Genomic DNA, 14,995 nt, shown 5'->3' on the forward strand with positions numbered 1-14,995 from the left:
CATTTGACTCTTAGGACTTTTTGTCCAGCATGCGAGGCCCTTCATTTAAACTGGAAACCGGGGAAAAGTAAAACAATTTAAAATTAAATCAGAGGCTTGGTAGAAGAATAGAGAAAACTGAACAGCTTGAAAAATATGACCCAAACAGAGTAGAGAGCTATCTATGCAACTCCTGGACAGACAAAATAAAAAATTCCTGCACTTAGATGCTACGCTCCTAGACACTCCAATTACATAACAAATGTATTTGTATTTAAGGACTAAAAAAGTTAATTTTGCACAATATCTCCCATTTAATGTAATTTAAGACTCTACATCAGAGCAGGTTTTAGGGTGATTGAACAGGTTTATTGTGTTGAAGCAGCTCAGAAAACCAGTTCCTCTGTCTTCTTATTGTTGATGTTCACTTTTTTCACTCATTTTTCCAGCAGAATTGTTTCTCATTCATATCATGTGAAGTCAGAAGGCTGTAGTTAATTTGTCTTTTTACATGCAGTACATTGCAAAACTATTCATACCCCTACAATTGTTGTCACACTATAGACAAGAGCATGGATCTATTGTATTTGGGTTTGAGTTGAAAAGCCCAAAGTATCTAAATTGTGTGACACATTTTGCTGCAATTACAGCTGCAAGTCTTTTGGGGCATTTGCTTTCAGCCCCTTTACTCTGATACTCCTAAATAAAATTCATTGTAGCCAACTGGTTTCACTCTCCAGTCATTATGCATTACCTTAAATATATCATCTCCACAGTGAAGTATGGTGGTGGCAGCATCATGTTATGGGGATGCCTATCTACAGCAGGGACTGGGAAACCAGTCGGTGCTGATGGGAAACGAACTGGGACAAACTAGGAAATCCTGGAAGAGGAAGAATTTAGATCAAAGCACTTGGGTATGGCCTAGTCAAAGTCCAGAGCTAATCATTAGTGAGAATTCGTGGCAAGTTGGGAAAATTGTTGGGAAAGTTTGGAGTGTGAAAAAATGTGAAAAAGATTTGATGATTTCTATTAAAGATACTAATAAATCTCAAAATTCACATAGCTAAAATCACTGTATAGATCTCCAACCATGCACATATACATACAAACACAGAATCATTCATATCCCAAAACAGCATTTAAAAGCTACGTTCCTCAATGGGTTTGGTGAAAGTAAAACATTGCATCACTAATTCCTTAAAGTTAAAGGAATAAAATATTTAACAATCACTTTTATTTTTTATATCGCTTATTTTTTTGCTGTATCAAACACTTATTATTATCATTAATCTGTCAAACATTTTCTGACCATCAGAAAAAATACAAAGAAATGTTCTAAACATTAAATCATCCCCTTTTGCACATTAATTCATACACAATCAGAATACTCAGTTTTATTATTATTAATTACAAATAAATGTAATCATAAAAAAAGAGGAAGGAAGGAAGGAAGCTAATACCATTCTTCATTTTGTGGAGCGGCTGCACCGTCTTGCTGCCTGTCTCAAACAAGCAGGGTGGAAAAGGAATGATGGCTATTGTCCGGCACAGTTAGTCACAGAGCAGGAAGGTAATGTGCATCAGTCTAGCGGCAGCACGTAGCGTCCGGTTATAGAGCGGGAATCCTCCGTTTTGCATATTGCTCTCCTGCTGAGTTTTGAGCCTCCCCTCCGCTCTTCTAAAAAGAGTTTCCCAGGCTCTTGTCCTCTTTTCAGAACCATGCAGGGTTTCTGTTGCCAGGGGACAGGGCACAGGAAGGAAGCATGCCATCTTTGGACTGACATTTGTTCTGGACTGACCTGGGGTCGGAATAGAGAAAGTGACAAATTTAGTTCTGAAATAATTGACTGTCCGGTGGTTCTCTCTAATTTGCATTCAAAAAAATGTGTCCACCGGATACCGATGAAATGTGTTCCAGACTCGAACTTTTCGTCTCTAGTCATAAAACATATCGTTGTCGTCTTGTAATTTTCTTCACAAAACAGATGCTTTCAAGAAATCTACTCTCAGATTTTGAATATATGGAAATAAAAACCAAAGGAGCAAACCAACATCTCCTGTTTGTAACTATAAATTATGCCACCCCCGGCAACATTTATGTAATCACTAATCTTGAAGGCTGTTTTCATTTGTAGCAAATATGAAAAAGATGAATAAAAATCACAATTTTGCACATCCTTTTTCAGATCAAGTAGATGAAAGACATCACAATTAGAACTTTGTCGCACCTCTTGCGGCCCGGCCAATAGCCCGGCCGTGCTATTTCTACGACATTAATGTCACTTACCAGGGTTGAAGGTGATTCAGTTGGTGGCCCTGTTGCCTCGCAGCAAGACGCTCCTGGGTTTGAATCCTGGCCTGGAGTCTCCCTGCGTGGAGTTTACATGCATAGGTTCTCTCAGGGTACTCCAGTTTCCTTCCTCAGCCCAAGAACATCACTGGAAATTACATCCACACCTACGTGACCCTGCAGGGATAAGAATCAAGCATGTGAATTATGTTGGAAACTATTTTTTATTTTTTTTTTACATCATTATCCAAAAATATCAACATCCCGTCCATCCTCTTATTTTTAAACCTCAAAATAGACATAAAAGGGCGTTTCTTCAACGATGACAACATATTTCCTACGGTAGATCTTTATCAAAAATTATAACTTGTCTTTATTCAAAAAGCCAGGCGACATTTGTGGCTCTGAACGAGTTTAATTCAAGTGGACTGGAGGCAAAACAGTCCACTTGTTTGAAAAAAAAGATAGCAGGTTTGTGACGGGAGCATGCCATGCAACAATTTCTGTAAATTTCCATTTTACATGTTCAGTGTGACTGAGACATGGACTGTTTGTTGGCCCTGCCACTGAGTGGGTCTGCCTTTCCAGATGGACCTTTTAATGTTCTTTGTTCAGTGAACCACCATCCTGATACATTTATTAAAAAAAAAAAAAAAAGACTGTGCCTCTTGGTAAGGCTCCACCTTTCATCCTAATTGATTTAAAGCGGGTGTTTTTTTTAATTCAGGTTTATCATTCCATCTTTTTCCTCTACTTGATCTGAAAAAAGACAAAAAGTTAACTTACATTTTATTTACAAATGTAACGTTTAGCTGTCTGCTAAGATACTTTCTCGTCAAAGCTGACTGCACTTGTGCCCTGCTGTATTAGTTCCAGAGGGTTAGTTTGGTGGCTGCTGAGGCGTATGTTCTCTTTCTACCCTTTTTCTTCGTAATTTTTAATTTTTTTTGGATTGTTTGGTTGGAAATCAACCCACAAAGCTACACGAAAACGTGGGCCCGTCTCAGCCGCCGCTCGGTGGATCATTGAATGCAGCATTAGCGTCGGGGGACCAGGAGCCGGGGTGGATTTCCCTTTAACTTGAGTCGGGGACAACAGCGGAGGGCAGCAGCAGCAGCAGCAGCAGCAAGAACAGGAGCTGGGAGTCGTAGTGAAATGCGGCGCTGAGGAAACAGAGGAGGCGATACAGAGAGAAAGAGAGAGGGAGGGAGAAGGAGGAGAATTAGCCTAGAGGGAGCAGAGCCACCGATAGCATTTCTTGTTCTCAGAAAGCAGAGACCGGCTGTCCTCCCATCCTCGGACATGTGCTGCACCCGGCAGAAGCAGCTTTAGCGTCGGGGTGGCGTAGCCTGCTCGTCATTTTTGAGGCTCCTTTAGTGATTTTTCTTTCTTTTCTTCTTCTTTTTTTTTGTATTCCCCTCCCATCCCACCCATCATTGCGTTCTTTTGTAATGAGCTTGTTAGGAGCCTACAAGAAAAAGACCAGTTACGATGGCTATGAATGTTTGCAGCTGGTCGATAGCGGCGGAGAGAGCTTCGGCTGCGGCAGGGGGAGCGGCGGCGGCGGCGGCGGCTCATTCGGAGGCTCCATCGCGGCCACCCTCGGACCGAAGGCCGGCCCACTGAGAGAGGAGGACTGCAGCACCATGGACAGCTCAGGTAGGAGCCCCCAGCGGCCCCCCGGGGCAGAGTGGATGGCGAGGGCTGGACTTTACAGAGAGATCCTGCGGCCTGTCCCGGCGGAGAGCCGGCGAGCAGCGCTGGAAGTCTCACACCGGCGCTAAATGTCGGCGTTTCTCCTGATATTATAGTTTTAAGCGCAACCTTTTAAAACTTTCACTTAAAAATAAACACGTTTCAATATCTCTCCGTGATACTTCGATGCTGCACGGTCCGTGTTGTGTTGACACAAAGAGGACTAAAAGTGCCCGTGCAAATAAGAGGAGGAAAACACACTTTAAATCACATTTACTTGACCGCCACCTGCAGATGAGATATTATGTAAATGTAAATACTAATAGATGGTCTCAGAATATAATTTCAGGATTTAAATCATTAGACGTGATGAATTGTTGTTCATCAAAGCTAATACAAATCTGCCTCTGTTGGGAGGAATGGTGCAGGATTTAAATGTTTATCCAATTATTAAAGTCAGAGATAAATTATTTTATATTATGATGGGGTGAGGGGGGGTTGGGGAGGCAAGAGGTGGGGGGGATAGGTTGTGTTAATGGCCTCCCCTAAATACAGTAAATTAGAGATGCATTGATCGGGTTTGTTTTGGCCTGAATGACCAGCTGATTTTCACCAATTCTAATGGTTTAATTCCCTTAACAAGCACATAGGAAAACATGTGGTGCAGGTTATTTGATAGAAGTCTAGAACCCAACTGAGCACGAAAAACTCATGTTGCATTCCATTTACGTTGGAAATCAAATATATATATATATATATATATATATATATATATATATATATATATATATATATATATATATCTCAAATAGATAGATAGACCTGGGAATGTAGTAAACCTGAGTAAACACAGTCGGAGAAGTTGGGATTCCAAAATAAAAACAAACACAAGGTTAGGATTCCAACGGGGCGAGGGCCAGGAAAGCTGTTGTTTTGTTTTTAGTACCTCTCATCATAAACGTCCTTAAAAGCTGTACATTCCACATGCAAACACCACTTTTAATTTGTTTGGTTCAGAGTTGCAGCCGCTACATGTAACATTTGATTTTTAGATGTACCCTTACAACTGTGTCTTGTAAAATAAACATGTTTTCATCACTGCTTACTGTTGTTGATGCAAAGAGCTGCCACAATGGATCTGACAATCGGCTTTAAAAAAAGTTCTCAGACTTTCTGATGGGAAAGTCCGACTTTAGAGGCAGTCAGGGAGCGCTGATTTGTGGTCCTGCTGGTGGTGCTCACCGTGCGAGCATGACTCGTTGCTATTTTAACACGTACGCTCATTGCTAGAAAGAGGCGGGCTTTCTCTGTGGGTGCTCGGGAATCTCCGTGGGTGCTCCGACCCTGAAGCACCCACAGAACTGGCGCCCATGGTTGCAGTTGCTTTCTCCGATCGGAAGCCGGGATTTCCGACTGCAAATGGAACGCAACATTACCGTATGTGCTTGTAGGCACTGACCTTTAGCTGCTTTATAATTTTCACTAAATTCACATCAAAGTGCATCAGAGAACGTTATGTTTGTTTAATGCGTTCATGGACCGAACATGGTGGCAGATTTTAACAGTAGGTAGATTTGGATGAATTTAAGGTTCAGAGTAATTAAGATGATCTGATTTTCCATTTTTTTTTTACCTGGCAATCACAAACCAGAGCTTATCAAGGAATATCTGTCCAGTTTGTATCTCTGGCCAATGGATTGGCGCTTCTCTAATGTGAAATTGCTGAACACCATGTCTTTAATGCTAAAGTGTGTTAGGGTGAATTTAGAAAAGCAGAGGACACGTTTCAATTACTATAGATATTTTAATTATTTTGATTTAATTGATGTCTATATAATTATTTTATCCTTCTTTCTGTGTCAATTTTGAATGTCTGGGATCCCCTGGCTCGATCTCCTTACTCTTACTATTACAACTGCAAAATAAAAGCTTGAATATCTGCCATAGCTTTTGGTTTTAGTGTGCCACCCTTTTAAAAAAGTCCACAGACGCCACTGATCTGTCAGAAATAGATGTTTATCGACTGCACATGAAATTAAGCCTGACTGACATTCAAATGTACGTAACACGTTAGTTTTTCCCTGTGAGGCATGCCGATTTCCTAGTTTATATCCTGCGAAAAGATTTTCTAACAAGGTGAAATGATTGACAGTGGGAATAATTAAAGCACATGCATATCTTTATAAGCTTTTCTGTTTGTGGCTTTCATCGGGGTCATGCAATGACGATGGGCTTTGTCCGTTTGTGTGCATATTGGGAAGCGGTGAAGTTGTACCACAAACTTTTGGATCTTTATAAACCCAAATAATGTCTTTAGGTGTTTTATACTAAAATAAACAGGTTTAATAGCTGGAAATGAAAAACTAATGAGACATTTTTCTTTCTTCTAGAGGTCACTTCAAGTTCTTGTATGTATAACATTTGCCTTTTTCTTTTTTATAATTTTTTATATTCAGCAGTTGCACAGATTTAAGCATGGATAATTGTCTAAAACTAGAATCAGACGTACTATTCCTGATGTCAAAATGGGTTTAATTAACAATAATTTGAGGTGAATAAGAATAACAACTAGAGAGAAGGTCTTTGGTTTAGCATCTGGTGTAGCATCTCTGCAGTGCTGTGTGCAGTCAGCCTGCATCTGGGGGTAGATGAGTGTGTGAAACAAAAGATGCTGGATGAGAAGAGTGGGAGGGTCAGTGTGGAGAGGGGGGCGGGGGGTGGGGAAGAGGCAAGGGGGTCCCTCGTGACAGATGTGTGTTTGGCCTGGTAGGCCTTCCCCGCTCGCCTACACGTGGTCTTTTTGATGTTTGTGTGTGCGTCTTTCTATATCCAGCTGCCCCACTTTCACACAGCCGGATATTGAAGGCTAAAGGTCGGCTCTCTGGAAGGAGGGAAACACGTTCAAACAGGCCATTGATCTTTCTGGCAAAGCCAAGAGCTCTTAGAGCCGACGATGTCCGACTCGCTCTTTTCTCTGAGTGGAGAAGCTTTTCCAGTGTTCTGCTGCAGTTTTACCTGATCGAGTCGTTACCAGAGCCTGCTCTGGTGTCTGCATTAGCAGCACCGTCTCTGTCAATGGCTCACCAGTCGGCGCACTCCCACATCCATCTGGACACAGAGGGAAAAAAAAACAAAACAGCTAACAGAATAACAAGGAACAGGCAGATTCTAACAGACGTGTTAGGAAATAATGTAGAGCAGAAAGGTGCGGTTCCTTCACGCTGCAGTCAGGAGTTTATATTCCATTAAGGTAGGGGAAGACAGGACAGGTGGTGGAGAAAATAATCTTCTAGATCTGATTTTCCATTCTGAACATTGTGAAGTGATGCATTGTCTTGAAAAGTAATTCCTACTGTTTGACCCTTTTTTGTGTTTTTTTTTTCACGTGACAATGTTAAACTTTAATATTTGCTTTGTGTGTGTGTGTGTAGATTACAACAGTTTTCAAAGGTTTATACAAATGAAGTCTAAATAATGTGGCAAATACTTTGTAAGATCGTCTTTCAGTCCAGTTTCAACACCAGGTCTTTTATGGTTATTTCGGAGCTTTGCACATCTAGAACTGGAATCTTATCTGTTTTTCTTTGCAGAAAAGCTTAAACCACCTAGCAGCTGATCTAAAGCATTACATTGCTGCTCTGGCTGTATGTTTAGAGTAATTCTCCAGCTAGAAGGCAAACTCGGGCGTCAGTCTCAGGTCTTTTACAGCTTTCCTTAGTGGCTTGTCCTGCATTTAGCTCCATTTATTCATCAACTGTGACCGTCGCTACTGTCTCTGCTGTCTCTGCTGTCTCTGCATCCCCATTATGATGCATGTAGGCCAGAACGTTACATTCTGGTCCCCTCTGACCATCCACCTTCTTCTACATGCTTGTCACCTACATGGCAAACTGTAAACAGGACCTTGTATAACTTTCTTTCAACAAAAAAGATCTTCCTTTTTGTAGCCAGATTTTTCCATCTTAACTGTGGATCCCTGCAGCTCCTCCAGAGCCACTATGGACCTCTTGGTAGCTTTTACGATTATAGCTCTCCATTTCTTGCTAGTTTTGCAGCTGTGTCCCCTTCCCATTGAACCAAATGGACTTAATGCTTAATGAGATGGTAAAATTAGGAAATTTATTTCATAATCTGACCCAGCCTCAAACTTCCCCACGGCTCAATCCCTGCCGTGGCTTGTCTGTTACTTGGTCTTAATGATGTTGTTTATACAATTAGTTGGATGCGATTTCATTTAGGGACAGAATAAAGGGAGATGAATATAGATGCCCCAAAAGACTTTCATCTGCAATAGCAGCAAAAGGTTGTTCATCAATTGTCTCATGAAGGGCCAAATAGTAATATGAGACAAACTTTTCAGACTTTATTCGTAATGAATTTAACAAAATATACATCTTTCAGTGCAACTTCACCATAACGTAGTACACTGTGTTGGGTTATCACATAAAACTCAACAAACCAAAGCAAAGTTTGCGATGGTAGCGGATCAAAACGTGGAAATGTGCTAGGAATAAGTTTGCAAGGCAGTGTAGATCTCTGTGGTTGTAACAGCTGTCTAATTCAGAACCGCTCAGGTGTTTATGGTTGCTTTGGTGATGCGATGCGTGACTATGTGCAAGTGTTGTGTAACGTTATGACATCATCTCCAAATCATTCAGGTCCGGTGACTTGTGGGAGGCTTCATTTAAGATTTTAGTATTTTCTATATCGTCTTAATATGGGGAACTCAAAGTTGGAGGCAATGACTTGGGTCCTTTGTTGAGGTAATTATGGTAAATGATGCGGCGATATAACTTGACTGCTGCCTTGGTACTTTAGCTCAGTGAATTCTGCTATTAGTCTTTGGTTTAGGTAATAAACTCTGCTGGTTTACAACCATATGTAGATGGGAGACAAGTTGGAAGCTAAGTCTAACAATTAGTGTTCTACAATATTTAGTGATCCCAATTATTGTGCAGATATTAAAAATCATTCATCATTTTCTTCATACTTTGCTTACTGAAAGCTGAACTCTGCTGTAACATGGACTCGATCAACTGTTCCCAGACGTTTGTAGAAATCAATCTTAAGGTCCCTTCACGGCAGACCAGGACCAAACCAAGATGTTCTATACATCAGAATGTGGATTCTCTCTGCGAAGACGTAGAGTTGTTCTCTGGGATGGATCAGGAATGCAGTGGATTTCCCGGTTACTCATAAGGGAGCGAGAAAGTTCCTTGAACCTTTTGCACAATACTTCCCTGGTTCATTATCTGACTTATCCCCAAACCCAGAAATGTCCAAATTCATTGTGTAGCTTTTAGCACGGCAGCGTACGGGTATATTTCTGTTAGATCCAGGGATGTTGTTCTTCAGGCTTAAGTTCAAATGAAACGTGTGTGATGTCACTGTGACAGAGAAGCCCTTGGCCTTGTATTTAACGATGAGGAGGGTGAAAGACCAGTAGGAAGACGAGAATGAGGGAAAACTAAGCAGCTACTTGTTGGGTTTGAAATATCATTCTAAAATAGTCTCACTATGACTTCTTAAAACCAGCTCCAGTTCTGACAGCTTTGTGACTAAGATTATTGTGCAGAATGGCACTGTGAGCCGTGGGCTACACAGAAAACCTCCCTCACCATGATCATGTCATACTTCTCACACACTGATGACACTACTGACGTCTTCTCCTCCACAGCGAGGGTGAAACAAATGGTGGAGTTGGACAAACCTCCCATATTTATAGAGAAATCCTTCCGATTGTTTGATTCTGGTTCTGGAATCTCATCTTTCAGGCTTTTCTTAGAAGGAAAACCAGGAAAACGTGTGCGCTGGGTTTAAGGGTGCAGTAAAGTCATGCAGGACTTCAAGCAGAAATCCTATTTTGCAAATTAGCCACATTAGGCTGGTCATTCAGATCACATCCTGAATGTGATCTGAATGTGTTGTGCAGCTGTCCGTAGTTTTTCCTTGGACTAAATAGATGACCTAGAAATGAAGCTCCCAAGAAGAGATGTAAAATAAGACAAAGGATAACTCAGGACTTTTTCACGGCACGTCCACTTCTGTTATATTTGTTCTTATCTTGGAGCAGCAGAAGATAAGCATCGTATGAAGGTGGAAACAAACTTCAGTTAAATAAAGTTCTATATTTCGGATTGGCGCGATAAGCAGTTTTATCAGAGCTGTAATGCCGTCGTGTCATGCTTTCTCCAGCTTTCAATAACCTGGAAAAGAGTGAGATATACTTCTGCAGAAGCTGTATGGTGAATGACTAATAATGTGTCATCAGCAGCATCTATAAATAGGCAGATTAAATTTTGTTTGACACGTCATTCAGGAAAAAAAAAAAAAAAAAAAAAAACAAGGCCCAGGAGTGCAGTCAGGTTTTATTGTTTGCATCTGTTTGTGTCATTCACGTGGAGCAGGATAATGAAACAAAGACAAAGTTTGAGGCTTTTTGAGCAGGGCGACATATTCAGAGAGCTCCCTGATCCGACTGGAGACAACTGGTGCAGTTTTCTCCCCTCTTTATTTGAACTCTGCTGTGAACCGTGTGAGTTGGCGGGTGTTTTATGAAATGTTTATTTCAGGATCGGGAGAGATCGGCAAACACAAATAAGGACTCAAACACTGTTTCTGTTAGAATATAAGGCAAACATTTATTATTATTCCCCACAGAATACAGCACATCAAAACAATTAGCTCTTCACACACGCAAAGTAGCAAGCATTAAAGCAACAAGCTTTCAAACAAACGTGACGCTCAACAGATTCTCAGAATCAGCTCTTACCATTGACACGAACTGGGAGCCCTCAGTCCTAGGTTAAGATCAGCGTTCACGATGCCGGTATCCACACACGAACTCACGGCAGACTCACCGGGCTGAGGGCAGTCTCCTCTTTATATACTTGTAAACAAAGAGTCAGATGTGGAGCGAGAGTGGCCATCTCTCCCTCCACAGCTGCCCTGCCTCCCAAAGCAAGTTTCTCAAACAGAACCCGTTCCCAGCATCTCAGCAGTGTGCGAAGCAAAATAATATGAGTGCACTCAGAATATAACAAATCAAACAAAATAAGAAATCCGTCTTTCCCATAACACATTGTCATAGGTTCCCACCTCAAGTTAAAACAAGTTATAGCAAAATAACACATGTTGTTCTTGGTTTTATGTGAAACCAGTTCTTCCCATAATATAAGTGAAACAAGTTATATAACTGAACAGGCTTTCCCATAATATAAGTGAAACAAGTTATATAACTAAACAGGCTTTCCCATAATATCAGTGAAACAAGTTATATAACTGAGCAGGTTTTCCCATAATACATTGTTAAAGAACAAAATAATTCTTTAATATATCACTCCACCCCTTGGTCTTTGACAATCCTAATTTTGGGAAAACCTAATTTTGGAAAAACCGTCCCCAGGGTTGTTCTATTACTGAAAGTCCAATGCTAGTTGACCACTGAGAATCAGTATAGGTATCCCATAATTCAGTTACCTGATTAAGAAACTCAACTCTATTATTTTCTTCCATTACCACACGTCTGGTGTACCAACGTTGTCCAACAAAGTAATCTACTTCAAAAGTATCAGTAGGAACTGTGGTGTCAATCTGTAGTGTAGCATGTTCTACCCCATACCAACCATCCCTAATTTTCATGGTGATTTTCATAGTACAGCAGTGTTATACAACCTCCAATTTAACTGCTTTTTAACCCTTCTAATATAAAGACAGGTGCAAACATTACATAAGGTTAACACTATAATAACAATAATGAGCAAAAGCAAGGGAGGTACTACATAGTTTCGAGCAGTAGCAGACATTCCATTAAAAATATCCCACCAATGATGTGCAGATGATTGCTCTATTAACTTAGCCGCATGCAGAACCTGTCCTTGGGCCATAAATGTAGACACCTTTAAGCTGGAAATGTTGGACCTGTGTGATTTAATTAAGTGATTTAGCTCCGTGGACTGATTCAATGCGCATTTGAACCGATCCAGGGAGATCTGCCATGGTACACGGAGGACATCCCATTGCACCTGTGTTAGGCGGTTTGCAGTGGTATAATTGGTTAATTGATAGGTCACGTTATTCCAACTCCAGATGTACACATCATATAAACACCCAACGAAAGGCACCTGAGGTAACTGAGGATGACTCTTTATTGTTGCTACGCACAGAGTGTGCGGACCTATTTGCCAAAGCATGTCTCTAGCTGGTTCATGAGTCCAATCACATAACACCTCGTCTCCGGTTAAACATGGGTTAAGATGTCCTTGTTGTAGCATACATACCATCCCTTTATCAGCAGTCTCGCATAAATCCAGGTCATAGGTGTAGTTTGTCTGTGGGTCAAACCAATCACCATCCAGTTTCAAAAACCAATACCCCTGTACGGTCACTACGGGCAATATATAATAACGACAGACAGTAGTACTATTGGTAACATCATATTGTGTCCAATATCCTTCACACATAGTAGCATTACAATAGGTCTTCTGTGGTTCTAGTTGTAACCAACTTTTACTGCTAATGTTCCATAGTTGTCTCCATTCGTGGAAATTTCCAGTAGTAACCACACGCTTAAACCGTTCTTGTTGCATATGAGCGTGTATCATTTGTACGTTACATACCGTCCAGTTCAAAGCTACAGAAATGTTTGTTAACACTTCTGCTGTTGTGTTCCACATTTTTAATTGCCAGTTCAGTTCCTTAAGGAAGATCTTTGCAGTTTCCTCCTGTGATGTTACAACAGTAGGCATCCATAATCCAACCTGATGAACAGTTCTTGATGCATGCTGTCCAGTATTTGATAGCATAGTTCTTGTCATTTCATTGTCAATAGTGTTGGAAACACCTAACACAGTACCTGTTCCACCGAGCAAAGTGTCCCACCATGCACGTTTCGTCCTGGTGCATGTTGGCAGAGGAGGAAAAACCACTCTCCAGTGGACTTTGTTTGTTATCGTCGATTGTGCCATCTGTTGACAAGTGTGTGCAGCAGGTGCAATTTGTGTGTGTGTGTTCTTAGTAGAGTTCGGCAGTACATATATTGAAAAAGCAAAGGCAATCCGATTAGTAATCCAAACCTCCGATGAGGTCAAGTTTGGGGTCAGCTCCTTTGTGCCGTCGTCCTCACACGCTCGTTCTGCAGATGGTCCATATTGGCACAAACCTCTCCTTGAAACCACTTTAACAGTACATCCCTTGGAAATCACCGGTATGTTTCTTCCCTCAAAACATCCATCACAAGAATATATGGGGCATGAGCTGGTAATGTTGCTTATTACGCATACGTGCCATCGAGAGCATGTGTCGTCATCCTGGATTCCGTCATGCATGCTGTCCTGCCATCCTAGTTGGTAGGGCTGAACCACTTCTCTCAGGATCCGGCCTGGTGTTTCCGCCCAACAGAGGTGTGCCAGCAGGACCATGGCAGCGAGGACACGGAGGATGATGGCCGAAGATCCTGCACCAGCCCTGTGGTGCCTCCCACGGTTTGGGACGTCTGCCATCGCGCTGTCCCTCGGGTCGTCCAATCAGCAGATCCCACGGAAACATGGATCTGAAATCAAAAATTAGTATTGCTATGAGGGGAGAGGGAAAAGGGAGAAAAAAAAAAAATTAGTTTTCTCTTACATAGCACTTAGACACTGGCACATTTATCCATTTTTTCCTCCCCTGAGTAAAATACTGACACTGTTGCATCATTCCCTTGTGAAATGATTTCAGCTGGTCTAGGTGGACCTTTTTTTTTTGTCTCACCCAAACTTTGGCTCCTGGTTTATCTGTTGAGCCAAACCCCCCTGCTCCTCTTACAGTGATGTTAGTGGGGGCAGCCACCCCTTGAACCTCTGTCATTTCACAGGGTTCCACTAGCAGTTGTGCTAGTTTTTCTTCTTTCTCAATTACCAGGGATTTTCTCCTTGATAATCCCCATCAATCACTTTAGCTTGTATTGTCATTAACAGCTGAGGCCTGCAACTCCACAGGCCCGGACATCATCTTTCCCAATGACACAGCTTGTTGTATGGCTTTCTTAGCCAAATCTAATGCTCTTTGCTGTGCTTCTTCCCAAATAAAATTTTCTTTTTTCAGGCACTTTTCAGAATTGGAATGACAACATCCTTGTGCCATAAAATAATAAATTCTAGTCAGTAATGCTGAAATATTTTTAACTCCTGTACTAAGCATTTACATATACATTAATACATTTTCCATTCAGATAAAATCACAAGTTTTATTGTTTATTTATTTTTACTCTCTTATGCACACATAATCCTTAGCGGTTTCTCAGTTTGTCAAATGCAGAGACAGAAAATCTGCCCCTGGAGCAATTGGCCTATTATTCAATTGGGCCAATGCTTGCATCATTTTAGACTTCCAATCTGTTAAGTCATGATTATCAGACACACATTTTTTTTCAAAAATTCTTTCAACAGTCCATTCACTCTCACAATCAGCCCAGCAGCCTGCGGATAATATGGAATGTGATAAATCCATTCGACATGTCGTTCTTATATCATCAATTGACCAATTTGTGATCCGAATTGGCGGGGCTCGGCCTTCATCCTAGTTAAACTCCAACAGATCCGTCAGATCAGGGTACATGTTGCTCCTCCTTCTATCTTTGTTCTTTCTTTTCCTTTTCCTCACTCTCCTTACTTTCACCTCTTTACCCGAGGATTCCTCAGACTCTGACACCTTAATGTCAACCACCTTAGCAGGTTTTCTGCGCACAACAGGCTCAGATTCTTCAGCAGGTGGAGCCGATGTTGTGGGATGAATCGCCTCTAGCAACAACTGAATCAAAGAATTTAATGGGTCCAGTTCAGCACCAAATCCTGCACAGTTAACTTTTAAGCCTCTTCTTTGACACATCTGTCTCAACTCATCAGTAGGCAATGCGTGTATCTCTGAAGCAGGCACCCCAGCATTAATCAGTGCCCTCCACAACATGTTACGTGTTGGACCCTGTTCATTTCTCCCCCGCTCCCTTTGCGGCCTGCGGACCGGAGTTGGTTGAACTCGTGGTCTGCATTC

The 14,995-nt window shown here is 41.5% G+C and overlaps 1 protein-coding gene and 1 long non-coding RNA gene across 4 annotated transcripts in view; one reads left to right on the plus strand and one right to left on the minus strand.

The window, feature by feature from the left end:
• Positions 1-14,995, plus strand: part of dnajc6 (DnaJ (Hsp40) homolog, subfamily C, member 6) — a 57,990-nt gene that overhangs the window by 4,587 nt on the left and 38,408 nt on the right. For 2 of the 3 annotated variants that reach the window (XM_012878020.3, XM_021324298.2), the window contains exon 1: positions 3,455-3,931. In XM_012878020.3, coding sequence (XP_012733474.2) covers positions 3,724-3,931 — 208 coding nt within the window. In that variant the 5' untranslated portion in view covers positions 3,455-3,723. Of the gene's footprint in view, positions 1-3,454; positions 3,932-14,995 lie in introns of those variants that run through there. The other variant, XM_021324299.2, reaches the window with a different exon arrangement.
• On the minus strand, positions 1,242-3,323 carry LOC110369490. The gene is made up of 3 exons (XR_002429104.2): positions 3,059-3,323; positions 2,270-2,449; positions 1,242-1,781 (listed from the first exon to the last, which is right to left on the minus strand). It is a non-coding gene; the product is annotated as an uncharacterized LOC110369490 (long non-coding RNA).

This window comes from Fundulus heteroclitus, chromosome 9 (assembly GCF_011125445.2).
Source record: "Fundulus heteroclitus isolate FHET01 chromosome 9, MU-UCD_Fhet_4.1, whole genome shotgun sequence".
In the NCBI taxonomy this organism is placed as follows: Eukaryota; Metazoa; Chordata; class Actinopteri; order Cyprinodontiformes; family Fundulidae; genus Fundulus; species Fundulus heteroclitus.